Source organism: Botryllus schlosseri, chromosome 7 (assembly GCF_051294905.1).
Source record: "Botryllus schlosseri isolate E-star chromosome 7, Bs_hap1, whole genome shotgun sequence".
Lineage (NCBI taxonomy): Eukaryota > Metazoa > Chordata > Ascidiacea > Stolidobranchia > Styelidae > Botryllus > Botryllus schlosseri.
In genome coordinates, this window is record NC_137242.1 from 9,371,730 (window position 1) to 9,387,807 (window position 16,078).

The 16,078-nt window shown below is 40.4% G+C and overlaps 2 protein-coding genes across 3 annotated transcripts; both read right to left on the bottom strand.

Moving 5' to 3' along the window:
- Nucleotides 1-401: 401 nt before the first annotated feature.
- Nucleotides 402-13,654, bottom strand: LOC145442299 (copine-3-like). Of its 2 annotated transcripts, XM_080320192.1 has the most exons (15): nt 13,487-13,654; nt 12,041-12,220; nt 10,963-11,037; nt 8,993-9,067; nt 8,758-8,931; nt 8,224-8,319; nt 8,069-8,158; nt 7,469-7,528; nt 7,297-7,410; nt 6,969-7,095; nt 4,177-4,310; nt 3,998-4,112; nt 3,097-3,218; nt 2,866-3,035; nt 402-1,887 (listed from the first exon to the last, which is right to left on the bottom strand). In XM_080320192.1, exons 1-14 carry the CDS (start codon nt 13,652-13,654, stop codon nt 2,892-2,894), a joined length of 1,674 nt encoding a protein of 557 aa, XP_080176318.1. In that variant the 3' UTR covers nt 402-1,887; nt 2,866-2,891. The 2 variants fall into 2 exon arrangements, with proteins under 2 accessions (XP_080176318.1, XP_080176319.1); XM_080320193.1 differs by lacking the exon at nt 2,866-3,035.
- Nucleotides 13,655-13,687: 33 nt separating this feature from the next.
- LOC145442300 (ubiquitin-conjugating enzyme E2 G2-like) lies at nt 13,688-15,129 on the bottom strand. The gene has a single exon (XM_080320194.1). The coding sequence runs from the start codon at nt 14,934-14,936 to the stop codon at nt 14,439-14,441; it is 498 nt and encodes a 165-aa protein (XP_080176320.1). The 5' UTR covers nt 14,937-15,129; the 3' UTR covers nt 13,688-14,438.
- Nucleotides 15,130-16,078: the final 949 nt, after the last annotated feature.

A 16,078-nucleotide genomic window follows, 5' to 3' on the forward strand; every position in this document is an offset into this window, starting at 1 on the left:
TGTTCCTCAAGCTGAGCGGCAGCATATATTATATGTAGTTCTCATCTTATTCAAAATATTATGGGACTGCCGCAAATGTGGTCCCGGCGGACATGGAACTAGTAGGCTTAGTAAACAGTGAATGTTTTGCCCTGTCAAATTCTGTCTATAGATCTTTGCAGTGTCACCCCATCCGCATTGCTAAACCACAGTTACTGATAAATCACCTATACACCATTATACATACTGACAGAATTCCTCAAACTTCATAAATCTAATGTATCAATTCGTTTTTTTATCTGTGTAAAACTAGCAGTGTTTGTCCTCCACCGTTGATACAAGTATAATATGTAACAATTGTTATACACATGTTAATCCTGGGTTACAAACTTCACAAAAGCGGTCAGCATGGCGAGTGCATATAACATGACCATCTTATATTAAGTACAGTTATGAAACTTGGGAAATTGAACACAACATCGTATACAGCCCAGCACTGGGCTATCAAACGAAGTACACACCAAGACAGTTTTATGAAAATATATACATCACAACGTAGGATGCATATGATTAGCCTAGTGTTAACGAGGAAGGGTTTAGATATTGTACATCGAATACATCAGTCATACATCAAATACATCTCCCATAATACAAATGATCGGTCAAAACCAGTAATGTTTGCCAAGGCGTAAAAAAAGTGCGAGAATTGCAAAGTCACGTTGAAACCAAAACAGGTAATAAAAGCTTAAAATTTCAGTGCACATACTTTCTTGCCGAGTGCAGAACAGTAACAAAATCATCGGTACTACTACGGCCTCAATATCTCCGGTCATGGGAAACATAATAAATTGCTCTTCACAGTACAAATTTGATCATGGACTGATATATAATACAGTATGCACATTACACAATTCACAATCCCCGGGGCAGATTCAACATATAAATCATAATCATTTACGGGTCAACAAAATTCCAACATGAGAAATTCTGACAAATGGTACTATATTTCAATTGCAAATTGGTACCAAACAGGTAACGCTTGAACTGAGTCCGGTGTCAATTCAACTGTGCCATACACAATTGCTCATTTCGTAACCGTTCTCTCTTTCACCCGACTGCACATTAAACCATAACCTTATCTGATTTATAGTAACCACGAGACCGCAACATTCGGGAGAGTAGATGATACAGGGTGATGGAATGAAACACAAATCAAACATGAAAATACCGGCACTGCGTGAGGAATAAATAATATTGAAACATTTTGTAATTTTAAAATCCTGACAAAATCCAGTGCACAGATGGTACAAAGTCAGTGCAATGCTATCGCGCACTCTACAAAACTTTATTAAGCATCTATGGAGAGGGTAGCCTTTTGATACCATATTACATGCCTTTTGACAAGAAATAAACTGCCTCTGTCGAGGTAAAAAATGATTAGAATCATCCAGAAAATACTAATAAGCGGGTCCCCAATACGAATTATACATACTTCAATACAGAATGGAACAGCTGAAGTAGCTTTAAATTCGCAGTCGGCATACAATTTTTCCTTAATTAATACGTCGAAGTGCAAAGAGTTTCAAATGTTTTCAGTCACTCAAATCGAGACGCGTAGCACATAGCATGACTGGGGCAAAACTTTAAATCGACTCTAGAATCTTGGTTCCAATGTGTAACTTCAATCATGTTATCCAAATAAGTAAATGATATACAATATGTTGATATACATTATAGAGTCCTAACGAGGCACACGAATTTTTCGCAGCTATTGATCAGAGTAATTCAGGAACAAAGTCAGGAAGTTGCAGCTCTTCGAGGAGGCGGAATGTTTCGTTGCTTGAAGTATGTTGTGACTTGAGAAGGTACTTCAGCCAGCACTGCTTTGGACAGAGCATCTGCGCTGGACTGTAAAAAAATCAGAATGTTTTGCTGCGATATGAAATAAGGAGGAGCCAATGGCACTATCTTTGAAGCCTATAATGTAGGGTTACCATACGTCTTTTACAGCTTTCAGAGCTAAGATGATGGCTAGATTCGAGTGAAAATGGGCATAAATGACGCTAAACAGGAAATTCGTAGTTCGAACGTAAGTGACGACCTTTTTTTCAATCAACCAACCACAACTTCGTGGTAAATTTACCATCTTTCTAGGATTTTACTCCAGCATTGTACGTCTGAAAATTTTGAAAATGTGTCCTCCTTTCCCGATTCCAAAACATGGTAACCCTACTATTATGTGCAGGTGCAGTTGGGCACACTGCAGATATCTGTTGATAGTTAAGAATAAAAAATTACATTACTATGATGCATATCCAAGATGTACTTGAAAAAATTTGCCTTCTAAGAACAGAGCAGACCTGCAGTCAGTAGAAATACTATTTGATGAGCTTGCCTGAGATTGCTATGCTTCAAACCCCATTACATCAGTTCAGAACACAGATACATCATCTTTAAAATACAAAAAATACTGAATAAATTGTGCATAGCATCATCAGAATTGGGAGAATCCCACACGTTTCAAGCTCAAATTTAACAAGAGAATTACCTGTATCATTGGTACCAACACAACATTCAGGAATACCGTAACTAATTAAAGTTGAAGAACCCCTGCTTTAATGAGAACATTAAATTGTATTAAAGCAGGCCTACGTGGTGTTTTGAGATTCATTGCTGCTTGAAAACTGTCCCCACACCAATACATATAGCGAAATTCTAATTAGCCTCAACCTATGGAATATATACAACAGAGGCCGGAAATTCCACAGAATCCATTTTAAAAAGCAAGATCTACCAGCACATGCGGTCAAATTCGTTGGCAGTATTATCTAAGTAGCAGTAGAAATAACACCTCACAAACCCCTGATGCTAGGCTAGAAAATATACCTGACAAGCCCTTGCGGTTAACGGTATCAACGTCCATAGGCTGGAGGCGGGCCGGGCGCCGCACCAGCACCCGGCAGTCTCAAAGGTTTGATACCGCGACTTCTGAAGTAGCCGGTTACCTGGTCCGGCAATTCGGCCAGTACGCATTTTGCGAGCTCGCGAGGCGGGGCCTATCACAAGAATTAGGGCGTCTACAACCGGACGCGGATTAAGTCCGAAAATTCAACGCACCCTTTCAAAGTCGCGGAACGGGACAAACTGGACAATGTCCCTGGCGCAACGTTGTCCCTGCCGCGATATCAGAGGGTGGTCGTCGCCATCCAAGATGTCCATCTCTGAGAAATCGGCGCGTCCTGAAAAGCAAAATTCCCGTTCTGAAAGGATTTGCAACCATTGGACTGTGGTCTGCTTCTGAACGGTGTGCAGCTCGCGAAATGGGTTTCTAACTAAACTTGGTCTAGTATCTTGAGCTGAGTTCAACTGGCCCAAACGAAGGGTGAAAATAACGCTAAAATATGTATATGTTGACTTTGCACTAGGATATTTTGACAAACTTTTTCTTTAACCTGATATTGTTTGGCGAATAGCGTGAATTGCCTTCAGGCATTCATGAATGTTGAGTAGTCAAAAATGTAATTTTATTACACGATCGAACCATCGACATGATCCATTACTAATAAGATGGTGGGCGTTGCAGCCATTAAAAAGCCTACGTGTGGGGCACAAGTTTAGATCCGTTACTTATATCTAGCTGGCTTGCCAAAAAAAGGTGCAAATCTAGCTTAATACTTCCGTGCTTTGACATGATATGCATGTGAAATGTCAGCAACTCGCTGATAGCCGACAAGTTCATTGTAATGTTCATCCTGAGAAAACTGCCTTGTCGTCAAAGATCTGAAATACATATCTCCAGAATTTCGACAATCGACCAGAAAATATACCGCACGTGGTCAGTAATGAGGCATCTCTACTTTTACGAGCACAACAGCTGCTGAGTCAGATCATCAAATATTCGGATTTCATCAAGTAGAGATAAGTTTACGGATGAACCAGCACCAGCATCAATCTTACGAGAGAACCAGTCGAAGTAGTACGGAAACATAAAGCGCTGCGGTTCCCTCACAATACTTACCGACTCCGACAATAATGATCGACATTGGCAAGTAGGAGGCTGCCACGATGGCGTCTTTAGTCTCGATAAAATCCGAGATCACCCCGTCCGTAAGAATAAGTAGAATATAGTAATTCTAAAGTAAATACGAGCAGATTAAATACGACAAGTATTGAAACGAATGGGAAATAAAACAGTACCTTCGCTGTGTTCTCTCTGGCCGCACCGGCAGCGAATCTAGCCAGGTGATTAATCACGGGCGCAAAATTCGTCGGACCGTACAGCTGGACCTGGTAAATGCAGGACTGGTACGCGGCTTCCAAACCCTGCACGCCTGTTGCGAGACAAGATCTCGGTTAATGTGAGCGACAACCGATGCAAGTCAGGCCGCTTTCTAGAAGTCGGACAGACATATGAAACGACGAGGGCTCGGCACAATGATGCCAGTACTTGAGTTACGAGAGATGATTATTTTGAGTGCCAAAATTCAGGCTTGTAATGGATCGAGTCATGACTCGACGCGGGTCATTTTTTTCAATCTTCGTATTGACTCGACTTGTACTCGAGTCATTGTGCAAGACTCGAGACTAGGACGGCCAAGACAGACATTTCATTCCAACTTTGAAGAATGGTAAAGTTACTACATTATTGGTATTTCGTCTATCGGTGCTCCGCTGATACTTGGAAAATAAGGCCAGAAACTGTTAAAACTGAAGAAAATGACTATATTATGAATGCGAGCAATTCTATATCCCTCGAGCAGAGTTGAAAAAGTGGGTCGAACTGAACAGTGAACATAGTGACTTGCACTCGGACTCGGGTCAAAACACTATGACTCTGACTCGACCCCCTACTAGCTGACTTGGACTAGACTCGCTGGTGAATTGAAAATGACTCGGCTTGACCTGAGTCAAAATTATAAAAGTGAGACTGACTTGTGACTCGGAACCTTGTGACTTGGTTACAACCCTGCCGAAATTACACGCTGCTTTACCACTAGGAGTTATTTTATCAACGAAATTGATAGCTTCAATAGTACTTTCCACTGAGGAAGCCTTGAAACCTCGATCGGTCGTATTAGCCATGTAGTACAAAGTACGCTAGTGGAAACATCATGACTGTGACGTCATGATCAACCCACAGCATTGTCAGAAGCGCCATGAAGGAGGTATGGTCGGAAACATACCCATTTTCATATCATATCTCATACCTTTAATGTGATGTAGCATGTAGATGTAGCATCATGTGGCATATTATCCTGTAAGGCAGGGGTTCTCAACCCGCGGCCCGCGACATCATTCATTATGAACGCAATTGCTTTTGGCACAGTCTTGTTACATAATAATTTATCTACTCGGCTCTCTTATCGCACCGTCTCTGTTTCGTTTGACTGCTCATTCTTTGATGTGTTTTGGTTTCTTGAAATATGCTCGAGTTTAGATTGTTATTGTTTTAAATTGGCATTCGGCTGCATGGACTCCAGTTCAAGAGAGCCCCGCTGCGTCGTACCGCCCTGTTTCACTCACCGCGAATGGTTTGAACAGAAACAAGAACAAGGAACAGGAAATTAAACGGCGAAAACTGCGTTTGTAACTCTGCGTGGAACAATGAATTTGCTTTCTCAGATATAAATGGAAAACCGATGTGTCATATTTGTAGAAGAACAGTTGTCGTAATGAAGCGTAGAAGCTAAAAATGATACCACGACAGTATCTTCTGGAGTTATACATATCGCCTGATCTTAGATAAAAACGTTGCTAGCTAGGAGTCAAGCCCAACAATCCATAGTTCGAGGCCTTGTGAAAATTACCTTTGACGTTACAAAAGCATCATTCAGTTGCTTAGAATAACGCTAAACCCAAGAAATCTGCGAAAGAACGAACAGAACTTTATCATACTGTGCGAATATTCGCGGGTTCCAGATATTATCAGCAAGGACAACATCCCCTGACAAATTTCGAAGCAACAGTTGTCCGATTCAAACGTGACCAGAAGAGCAACAGCAATGTCAGTCTATCTTTTATCGCATGTTCTGAAACGAGTCATCGCACAGACTACTTTAGCCCGGCATTTGACGAATCCACCGACTCCTCAGACATTGCATAGCTAATTATCTGGGTGCATTTTATCCGAGTGGACACATTTGCAGAGGGAATGCTGGCAGCAACTGCAAACTTACAAACGCTGTCCGGTAATTCTTTACACCAGGGGTCGCGGGTCACTTTTCAAAATTCGTAGATGACGCGGGCCGCACGACCTCAATATCGAGATAAAAACAGACAACGCAGTTAAACAGCCACGTTTTAATCACTCTACGTCAGTACAATGCTGTGCTCTCTAACATGGGCAACGGGCACAGTTACCGCAAAAGAAATAATATTTCATTGAAGAAATTCATTCTATTTCAAACCATGAGCTGCGCACAATACCTGACAACACTCTTCAGCAACTAAAGCAGAATGGCCAACCTATTTGCTATTCACGGTCACACATCAATTACTTATGCACCCAGTGCATAGTCGTGATGAACTAACTGAAGGTCAACTACCACATTAAAATGCCCGTGTCCATTGCCGGTGAACTTCGGACTAATCTATTTACTCATATTTATCGGCTCACTATGCGCACCGAAATCGTGAATAGTCCTGTTATGAATAGCCATAGGCTTTCGTTTCTGTCACGCGAGAAATTTTTTCCCACTTCGTGATTGAATTTCGTCATTAATATTACTATAGTTTCACGTATTAATATCCTCTCTCATCCCATGTGATCAAATTCGCCAGTAGACCGCAGTGTCTATTCCTGTTAAAATGCGACCCGTTCAACAAGGGAAGTTGAGAACACCTGTTTTATGGTATCATAAAAGGTACATATGTTTGAGCTTTCCACATCTTCAATACTGTTAGGCAGTCATCACACGTGATACTCTATTTTTTCGAATCACTGATATTTGCCCAGCCATAGAAACGACACGTAGAGTTTTTCCTCTTACCGGCGCAGAACGGGTTTTGATAGTTGAAATTGAGTGGAAACTCGTGATGAACCTGGAACTGGGGAGGGATACGCGCCCCGAAACCAAGTCCCGGAAACATCTTGTCGGTGTCGTAGTCTTGACATACCTGGAAAAAACGAGATCTTCCGAGTTGGAATTTGAGACTGCAGGCTAGTTGGAGAATTTCGTGCTGTGCGGCTGCACTTTACAGCATGGGTTCTCAACCTCAATTGAGAATAAAATCCAAATATAATTGTCGGACCAACCAGCGGTAGTTTGAAACATACCCGCTTCAGTAAGTAATGCAAGTACAAATTATGCAACCAACCTGTCCGACTGCGCGTAAAGCGCGAAGATATTCGTTCGGCGCCGTTGGATTCATGAAGTGCAACGATTGCGGGTTTCTAGGATCTCCATTAGAGGCCGTGAAGTCGATCGCGACCTGTCAAGGTAGCAAAACATCGGGCACTCGCGCCGACTGGAAAACTAGAATTACTCACCGTGAAATTAATCTCGCACCCGCCCATGATGTAGTCCAAAAATGTGTATTCCGTTTCGACCTGGGACGAAAAGGCTAACGTTAAAAATCTGTATGCTCACCCGGCCTTGGGCCGACGAGACAAATTCCACGAATATAGAGGTTATGGGTGTGACATGGTTTACCGCTTAAACACCAAAAAGTCGCGGGTTTTAGTCAGTCTGGGTTCCCTTCTTAAAAAAGTATTGGAGGCTTTTATCTAGGCTTCTCATCACCACCCAATCTGCATAAGCGGTGTCTTACAGAAAGTCTCAAAGTGGGTTGTGCTAGAAGTCAGCAGTAGCCTACATGAATCGTATATGACAATGTCCGCATCATGTAGCTTGATCAATGATCTCAAAACACCAATAGAACCCAAAAAATATAATCAAGTAAAAAAATGTGGATCTCGGTATTATAAGTCGACCACCTCGAGGTTCGACCAAATTTTTCTGCGTTAAATGAGGTTTGTCTACAATTCTACCGCAAGACGTCGGATTTCAAACACAATACCATCAACATTCAATTACTTGCATACTGGGCTTGACCCAATACCGGATTCGGAACATGGTTCATAATTCACCTTCGACGACAGCAGACTGATCACCCCAGAATTCTTATACTTGGATCCTTTCTTTCGCTTTTTTGCAGGATTGATACAGTCCCATTCGACCTGCAAAAGCAGAAAGGGGGCGTCACAACAAAAGAACGACAATCGTCAACATCAAACGTCCGTACCGTGCTTGTGGTGACCTCCAAAAATCGACGAAAGGTCGTTTTGAATTCGCCGATAAAATCGGAAGATCCATCATTGTCCCAGTCCCAGATTTTTATCTGAAAAATACATCAATCGTGAAAAGAAAACTGTGATATTACAACTGACACATGGAACAAACGAAGTTACTGTCCAGTGTCCGACTGTCACATAGCATAGTACAGCTTTGACGGGCCAACAAACGAATAAAATTGAAGCAAGCTTTTCATTCAGATGTAGGAAAACGATATCTTGTATCAAAAGTTTCCAGTATGTTATTCGAATACACACCAAAATGCAGCAACATAATACCAGATATGAGTTGAAATTACAGATCCATTTTTATCAAAGTAAAACCGGTCGATCATATTTATCATGCGGCACACATACAGTTGCGTATCAACGCCCACTGTTGTTATTCACGTGAAACGCAGGAAGTTCTTATTCTACTCTCTTGACCTGACCCTCATCGTGACCTCAAAAGGCATAACTTTTGACAATACCACCCCGAGACGTACCAATAATTCGGCATCGTAATTGGCCCCGCAAAGCGTGATCAGGGACACTTTGAAAGGTTTCCACACGGGGTTGAGAGTATTCTTTATGACTTCGGTCCGGTGCGTTAGCACCCATTTGCCATCCGGCGTCTGCTTGAAGATCTCCAAGTATGGGTCGGATTTTCCAAAGAAATCCTGGCAAACAACTGAAAATGAGCCAAAATACAACAAAGGCTCCGTAAGGATACGTCCCTACCTTTTTATCGAGGTGGGTGCCTTTGAATTGCATCGTGACATATTCGTTGCTTCCGCTTAATTCCTCTGATGAAATCTGGAATTGTGAACGTGATCATTCAAGTTTATGCATTGAGCAACACATTTTATGTTCGGATTACAGACTCATGGCAAAATTGAGAACCAAACCAAGCACATTGCCTTGGGAAAGTCTCGCAAACTCAAAATCAATGACATGACAAGGTACGTAAAATCACCCTTGATTATTGGTATCACATACCTTACCGTCTATAATCGATAGATATGAAGTAGCCCGTATGATTATATACAGTGTACATTATGCGATGACTTGAATTCGCACGTTCGTGATGTCAGACATAATACTGTTTATCATATATTGCCTGCTATCATGCCCATTGGTCTACAGGCAGGACTGGATATATTTAATGGGTATTTTGAGACGGAATAGGACACAACTGAAACAATACATGATGCACAAAAATCATAATAGAATCGATGGGAAGTGTTTACAGCAAGTAATTCGAAAACGACCCCATACTTTCTTAGGGACAAAGACATCTACAGAGACGACAGTTAACTAGCATCAGTCGCCACTAGGGTTGTCCAAAATTTGGAAAATCATACAAATCCTCCGTTGTTACGTGTTATTCTATAGATTATTGATAAAAAACGACACTGGGCATAAAAGAAGCTCACAGGAAGGCAGTTGAGATTTCGTGCAAAGCGTTTGAAAGTAGCTGCCAAAGAATGGGCGTGCCACCAACCATAGAACGGCGAGAAGACTAGTAATCACGAAACCACGGCTCTTGATTGGCTAATCGGCTATGCTTCAATGACCACAACAGCAGCAGCTTGCTGATTAGGTGATCAAAGGGTCTGCCTTCTCGCCGGTGGCACGCCCATTCTTCGGTAGCTACTTTCAAACGCTTTGCACGAATCTTAACGGCCATCCTGTGAGCTTCTTTTAGGCCCAGTGTAGTTTTTTATCAATCTATAGAATAAGACGTTACAACGGAGGATTTGTAAGATTTTCTCAATTTTGGAGAACCCTAGTGGCCACTTACTCCATCCTTGGCCACAGTTGACCTTTGGTGAGTCACATAATAAGTCCTGATGGGCTTATAGAGACTGCATTGTGAACAAAATAGGGTAACTTGAAAGTACCATTGGGAATTTCAAACATTGATCAAACAGCAATTCGAGAGAATTATATCAGAGGTTCAAAAACTTTAATGTGACGAGTCAGGGGTCAGCACGCGAGGACATATCAATGAAGGGTCAAAACTATTCATGAGGTATGATTCACTGAACCCTGAAATTTCGAACTGATCCATGTCCATGCCATTTCTTCCTGTTCTTTTCCAGGGAAATAGCGCGATAAGTATAAAACTGTAAAAACATCGATGTTGAAGACAGTTTCAACAGCATTTTCAAGTCATTCAATGTCACAGATTTTTGAACTCCTTGTTGAGGGACAATCACCAGAAAGAATGACTGAAAGATATCCTTCAAAACTAGAGCTGTGAATTCAACTATGTCCGACATTTGAGCATGGGACACAACAAAACGACATTTGAGCATTAGATGTTCTAACCCCACACCTAACACTAACCCTAACCCTAACCAAGGGGTCCCAAACAGGCGACACGCGGCATGATTATTCAAACTATCTGTCCACGCTAATTTCTCCCCTTATATATTTAAATTTTTCATGAAATCTTGAGCTTGATCCCAATTATATATTACATTCACCTGCAGTATAACCACTAACTACTGTTAATTTTAATTTTACCTGCTTGTTTCAGTTTCATCATCTCATCTGACATCTAGTTATTATGATGATTCTGGCCACGGCGTCATCTGAGCAGGAGAATTGACCGCCACCTATTTTGACTTTGAGATCCCTGCCCTAGCCTTAAACTTAACCCATATCACGGACCGTCATGAGCCCATTTACGTTTACATACTTACAGTTATCGTTCCTTTGCCGGCTTGCTTCCCGTTTTTCATACAAAGTGGTTGCGTTACTGTTTGCCTGGAGACTAACTGTGAAATAAAAGAGTGCGGTCATCGACTTGGAACCACAAGCGATAGCTAATCACAGTATCCTTGCACCACTGTGGTACCTTGATGTGAATGAACGGTTTGGTTATCGAGTCAGCACCAGTAATTACAAGCGAGTCGTTGTCCGACCCAGCCTCGGTTCGAACCGTCAGCAATAATAAACTTGCGGTTCCTTCTCATCTCCATTGTTCGAATACTTTGACAGAGCCGACAAATATAACTTGCGTAAAATCTCACTTTCATTCTGAAGATTTTTAAGTTCCACGAAAACATGGCCTGTACAATTTATTTACAGTAGTTACTTCAACTTCCTGACGATTGAAAAGTGTCATAGTTTCCCTAGGTTTTGATCGAGATCCATTTGAATTTCTTTATTAAAAAGATTGCAGAAAATTCTACGAACAGACAGTCACTTCCAAGTCAACAGGATTAGGAAGTGGAATAGTAGCTGACGCCTAAACGCTAACGAAAGGATAATCATCGACTTGAAGACATTGCAATGAGTTACCAAGAAAAATATGCGTGGTAAGTCAATAGGTGAACTAAGGTTCAACTTGAAGCGAAATGATAGCGGGCACTAAAAGTCTTACATGGTAAAGATAATTGACTTGGAGAAGGTACAATGAACTATGAAGTGATGTGTAGTAATTTATCAATAAGCTATGAAAAGTTTGGTTTAGGTAGCAGTAATGGAATTGGAGTGATAATCACCATGGACATATAATCTTATTATCGGTCTTGAACAAAATATGTATGCGATCCTCTGGATTGCAGACTAACCAATAAACATTGATTGGTACATGCTGTAATTCATGAGATGACTTGCCAAGATCAATTATAATGACATATCCAATGCATGTCTAGCAAGAAGTAGCTAACAAAAGATTATCAATCTTTTAAGTAGACTTATAACACAAACGGATATTACTTGTATCATCAACGTGCCGAAATGCTTTAAATAATCACTGCAAAACAGACTACGTACGTGACCCAGAGTGCATTGCACGGAGCCGAGAAAATCGTCATCATCTAAGCTTGCTGTGGCATTGTCGATGTCGTAAACGGAGAAAAGCAACTTCTGAACTTCTTCAAAATAGTAATCAACGACGAAGGTCTTCGTGAAATCTGGATTCAAGTTATTCAGCACCATTTCTGTTCGTCCAGCCTGCATGGTATTCACGACAGTTAGGTCGCAAATAAGAAGGAAACAAAATCATCCCAGATAGATAATTTCCTTCACTTGACATTTTACAGCTTCCTTGGACCGTTAAATTCTATAGTCAACTAGCTTGATCTCTTTCGTGATGACCTAGTTCATAATTTAAAATACACAATTTAGGTTATTATCACCAGGGCAATTTTTTTCAACCTAAAAAAGGAAGATTTAGACCTAAAGAATAGAAATTTCGACATTTTTGCAATTCCGTCAAAAAGTTAATTTTGCCCAAATTTTGACCTCGTGTGTGTAAATTACCGTAGGTGCTTTCCCAAATAATGTTAGAATCATACTATTTATCTCCATTTCTGGTTGGAACTGTCTTTACTTACGGAGTAGTTGGGCCTGCAAAGATTTTTTTGACTTGCAAACAGATAAATTTTTACATGAAAAAAACTTATTTTAAAGAAATCTGCACCAACGAAGAATTCCAGTAGTCCCATCACGCATTATGGTAGGAATAATTAAAATTTGTTGTAGTATACAAGCTGTAAAATGTCAAATGATAAGTTCATACATAGCCTTTATATAGGCTATGGTTCATCTACGATACAAACAAAATGCAGGTTGCAAAAAAATTTGGATTTTGTAAACGATTTTGACAATTTTTTGACTCATGGCTACGATTTTGACAAAATTGTGACGTTCCAAAAAAAAACTGCCCTAATTATCACCCAATAGAACATTAGACAGTGACATTTACAATTTACATAGTTTGAGTTATTCGAGAGTAAATTCAACAAGATACTAAAACAATGATAGGAAGATTACAGTGTAGGCTTTCCTCTACCGAGTATTTAGAAATGAATTTGAAACTTTCCAATGAAGTTTACAAGAGAGAGAGAGGATCTTTATTCGTATACATTACATATCAACATAACACTACAAAAATATAACAGTGAAATGCGACATGCAAGGTAGACGGAGGCTCGATATGACAAAGTCTTCAGAGCCGAGCCACCCAGGACAGGAGCAATTTCCACAGTCGACAACTAATTTAAAAAAATAAAATTAAAATTAACTAACGAACGAAAGGAAAAATAAGACACAGTATCATGGACCAATTCGAAATACAATGCAAATACAATTTAGCGGTAGTTAGAGATAAGAGAATGAAAACACTGTTTTTTAAAAGCACGAGAGTCTAAATTGCGAAGATTAGGTGGCAGCTGTCTGAAAACATCACAAAATTATCTCGATAGCACAATTATTCACCTCGCACCACCGTCCATTCTGCAAGATATACAAAGCACAGCACGGATCGGACTTTGAAAGAAAATCTTTGTCCAGTAAATTCCTGCACGATATTCTCAGTTCCACTTTGGATTTACAAGAAGGGGGCGGAGGAGCGCCCGGGCCCCCCATCCCAGGCTGCTGCATCATCGTTATTCAACAAAGATAACTAATTAATACCACTTGCTAGACCAGAGGAACACAAAACATAATTGAACACAACATATTGCTGTAATCACCGCCAGTAAGTTGTGATTGAAACCGCCGAAAATCGTTTGCAACAAGGGTACGATGTAATGCATGGTTGCACGGAAAAAATATTTGTACACCTAATCGCGGGACACAGTCAAAAGACAAAAGTCAAGAAGTCAGTCAGTCTCAGAAGTCATACCAGCAAATAGCAACTCGCTCTTAAAATAACACTCGAACCGCTGGTGCGCATACGGTAGTCAAATAGTTGATATTAATAACAAATCGGGGAAGAAACTCCATGTTGACAAGTTTTTCTAAGCATAACCCCACTTTGAATGCAACTGTGTCTACTGTGACATGTTTAAGGCAGTATTTGAAAGCATTCAAAATAACATATGCGATACCATCGTTCGCGAAACTATCATGTTAGATTCATAATTTTGTTCATTTACCAGAGTTTTATGAAGTCATTTCTTGCTCAAACGATCATAAAACACAAATGACACTGTAGGACATTTTGATCAATGTTCAAACGATAGAAAATGTGAGAAAAATTCAGATTATAGAGTCTGCGGGTGTAGCAATGATTCATATTCTAAATATTGTACAGCAATTCCCAGAGTTGAATTCACTTTGATGCATTCCTTTAGAAAAAATGCAATTTGTGAAAAATACCAGACGAAGCGATAAGAACAATATTGATTTGTACAAAGCCCGCAGTACCACAAAATAGTTACCGGCCTTACAAACCAAGCGTCTCCCGTACAAGTTTCCTTGCTAGTTTATTGAATTTTTCTCGGTCTTCCCTCCACATTTTAGAAGCGTCGACATTGGCACCAGACTCCGGGTTAGGTTCCGCTAACATGCTCACAACCGACAACAATATTTTCTCCACACTCTGTACTGGAGACCAGCGTTCTGCGCTGGATTCGTAGCCCATCGGATCTTCACCAGGCGCGTGCAGTATTGATATACACACACGACCATCGGGGTATATATTTGGGTGGAATAAGTTGCACTTGAACTGCATCTTCGGTGGGCTCAGAGGATAATCGGTGGGGAAAGTCATGACAGCACGAAAAACTCCGCCTTCAAATGGCGTATCTTGGGGACCCATGATTAGCGCTTCCCATTCGAAAAAATTGTTTTCGTCGATTGGTCCAGCGACAATTCCTTCGGGAGGGTTGGTAGACATCTGCTTGTACTCTGCCATAAGACGCCTCAAAGCCGAATTGGCCATGACTTCGGTGATTTTAACAAGGGAACTGGCAAGATAACTGATAAGGACTGAGCAAGATTGTCTAGAATGGTTAACTGATGAAATTCTAAGCAACGAAGGCCACCAATCTCTGGTGAGTTTTACTTCAATTCCAGAACCGTTCCAAAACAAGGGATCGCGAGCAACAAAAACCCAGCGTTGTTAGTTAAATCTTCTTGCCACATTTCACCCATGCTTGCAAAATTATTAAAACGCTTCAGCATTGTTTACTACGTCATATTATACAGCTGTATTTATAAAAATATTCTTCTACATCCTTTGGCTCCATGGCTAAATATTCAAGTACTATTATACATTTCTAATAGACGTATTAAGACAGTACCTTGTGTAATCTCTCAGTACGTAATTCACGTCTTCTAAAATCAAATCAAATACTCCGGGTCATTCCGATGATTCCCATGATATAAATCGTTGGATACTTCCGATTTATGAAAAGTTGATTTGATACCATCATAATGGAACCAATTTCACCGAATACTTTTACGCGTGATTGTACATTGTATTCATTCATGTGATCTTAAAGAGATAGTCGTGATTTATGATCATGTGACACGCATGTCGTAGCTAGGGCTGGGCACAATGATTCGAGTACTCGAATCTGAATCGAGTATTAATTCTAATGATTCGAGTCGAGTAGTAAAATACTAATTTTTCGAGTACTGAAAATATACGCTCCTCGCAACTGAAAGTTAATTTACTAACGAGAATTACAGTGTTGATACTATTTTCCACTGAGGAAGCCTTGAAACCTTGATTGGCCGTGTTGCACCATACAAGACGTAGTATAAAGCTACGACATAAAAGCAGCCACTGCATAAAAGGTACATTTGAACTTCGACATAGTACATTCTGTTGTGACGTCATAATGAGTGATACTCGATTACTCGACTCGACTCGAAGCATATTACGTGATTCAGAATCGAATCACTCAGTTACTCGATTTTGCCCAGCCCTAGTCGTAGCAGCTCTTATCTCTCGTATGATATAAATATTATTTGATATTTCTACTGTTTATAATAATCATAATCATAAGTACAATACACATTTCAAGACCACATTCAAGATACAATATATTTTAATTTTCAATAATCAGATCAGCACAA